The sequence below is a fragment of the Gossypium hirsutum genome, chromosome D02, assembly GCF_007990345.1.
Source record: "Gossypium hirsutum isolate 1008001.06 chromosome D02, Gossypium_hirsutum_v2.1, whole genome shotgun sequence".
Classification (NCBI taxonomy): domain Eukaryota; kingdom Viridiplantae; phylum Streptophyta; class Magnoliopsida; order Malvales; family Malvaceae; genus Gossypium; species Gossypium hirsutum.
This window is the reverse complement of record NC_053438.1, coordinates 5,990,747-5,993,025: the sequence shown is the minus strand read 5'-3', so window position 1 is coordinate 5,993,025 and position 2,279 is coordinate 5,990,747. Positions and strand designations below refer to the sequence as shown.

Below are 2,279 nucleotides of genomic sequence, written 5' to 3'. Positions count from 1 at the left end.
AAATTTGAAAAATAAAAGAACTAAATTCTTGAAAATAAAAATAGAAAACTAAATTCCAATTGAATAAAAAAATATTAAACATTTTAACCTATAAAAATTTAGAGGTTTGATAAGTATTTTAAATATTTGCTAATTGAGATGGGCTTTGATTAGTTACTATATTCGAATATGACATTCGGTTATAATTAATTTATATTATATTTAAGCTTTTGATTGAGTTAGTGTTATAAATTAATCCGACGGTTGATACTAATTCAGTTGAAAAATGACTAAAGCATCCATTCTTTTTAAAGAGTAATAAATATAATTATGAAGGTATTTTTAAGAGGGATTTGAGAAAAAAGCATTAGATAAATTTTGGAAGGGAAGTATGAAAAACGAGTATCATGCTAATAACGTGTTATAAAATAAATAATAAAGAGAATAAAAGAAACAAAAATAGGAGAATAAAAGAGAATATATTTTTATTGATAGGATATTTAAACTGCTTCTCTAAAGTCTATATTTATAAACATAATATACATAATATGAAACTTTACTTCTAATAAACAGTAGAGTCTTAATGTATATCAAACTTATCTTGATTTTAATGAACATCCACTTAATTATAAAATATTCATAATAAATAAATATATACATTAAAAATTTTCACCCATATAAGTCTATCATATGCTATTATGTTTGAGTTTAAAATTTTAATTAAATATAAATTCAGATGATAAGTAAATAAAAAAGTATTCGAATTATGATAAAATAAAACATATTCATCTTTGATATTTTGAAACTCACATATATTTATTTTGTTGTCAAACATTAAAGTAGGTAGAGCGCATAGGAAGAGGCAAAACAATATTTATATATGCCTCATTTTGGATTAATAAATATATATTGCATTTTGATCCATGCATGCATGCATCGCGAAGCTTGTTATATCAATGGTGTCCATTTCCACCACCACCACCTCCACCAAAACCACCACCCTTTCCACCTCCAGCTCCACCACCTACTCCACCTCCAAAACCACCACCCTTGCCATATCCACCTCCGGCACCACCGCCAAATCCACCACCTTTTCCAATCCCGCCACCCTTTCCAATTCCTCCACCGACTCCACCACCCTTGCCAATCCCACCACCAATTCCATGGCCTCCTCCCTTACCAATTCCACCTCCATATCCTCCTCCTTTGCCAATCCCACCACCCTTTCCGATGCCACCTCCGTATCCTCCACCCTTTCCGATTCCACCACCAACACCTCCTCCTTTGCCAATCCCACCACCTTTTCCTATGCCACCTCCGTATCCTCCACCCTTTCCGATTCCACCACCAACACCTCCTCCTTTGCCAATCCCACCGCCCTTTCCTATGCCACCTCCGTATCCACCACCTTTCCCAATTCCACCACCAACACCTCCTCCTTTGCCAATCCCACCACCATATCCACCACCTTTACCAAAGCCTCCACCAGCACCACCACCATGCCCACCACCACCTCCAGCTCCTCCAAAACCACCACCACCACCGAAACCACCCCCGCCCCCAGTTCCAAAGCCACCTCCCTGTGTTAAGTACTTCTCTTCCTCCTCTTTCGTACTCACCACTTCTTTAGCAATCACATTTACTACAAACACATTAAAACAAAGCAAAGATAACAAGACAACTCCTTTAGTAACACTCACCATTTTGTTTGAGTTTTAGCTTGGTTCATGACAATACCAACATCCCAAGTGCTTTTATAAGCCACTTTGGACCCCATTTATTCATTTCAACTAATAACCGTTCACCACATTTAATACCCGAATAGTCATATCTAGCTACTATCATTAAGTAGCCAAATATGCCTTTTGACTCAATAGCGTGTCTACTAACTTTGACTTAAAAAACCCCAAAATAGCATAAATTTTTATTTAAATTCTTTTTAATAACAAATTATTATAATACTAACATAACAAATACAAACGGGGGATGGGGAAAATAAGAACCGGAAATGAAAAAAAATATTCAAAAATTCAAAAAAATAAAACCTTTGTATCTTATTCGAGTTAAACCAATTCAGATTACTATAAATTTATTTGGCGTACAAAAAAACTTCCCCATAGAAAGAGATTTGGCTGATGAAAAAGCTTTCAAGGCCGCCCAATATCATTTCTTTTTCTAAACATTTTTTCGAATACGCTTTTTTGATGTAGAAGTACGTTTTTTTTGGAACTGCCATTCAAAAAAAAGCTATTCAGTGCTATAGTTGGATGTCAAAGACATCTATTTTTAAAATAAATCGA

General features: G+C 34.5%; 1 protein-coding gene across 1 annotated transcript; it reads right to left on the bottom strand.

Annotated features, from left to right (window-relative positions):
* Positions 1–743: 743 nt before the first annotated feature.
* LOC107942203 (glycine-rich cell wall structural protein 1) lies at positions 744–1,722 on the bottom strand. Its single transcript, XM_041088172.1, has one exon. It carries the CDS (start codon positions 1,680–1,682, stop codon positions 933–935), a length of 750 nt encoding a protein of 249 aa, XP_040944106.1. The 5' UTR covers positions 1,683–1,722; the 3' UTR covers positions 744–932.
* Positions 1,723–2,279: the final 557 nt, after the last annotated feature.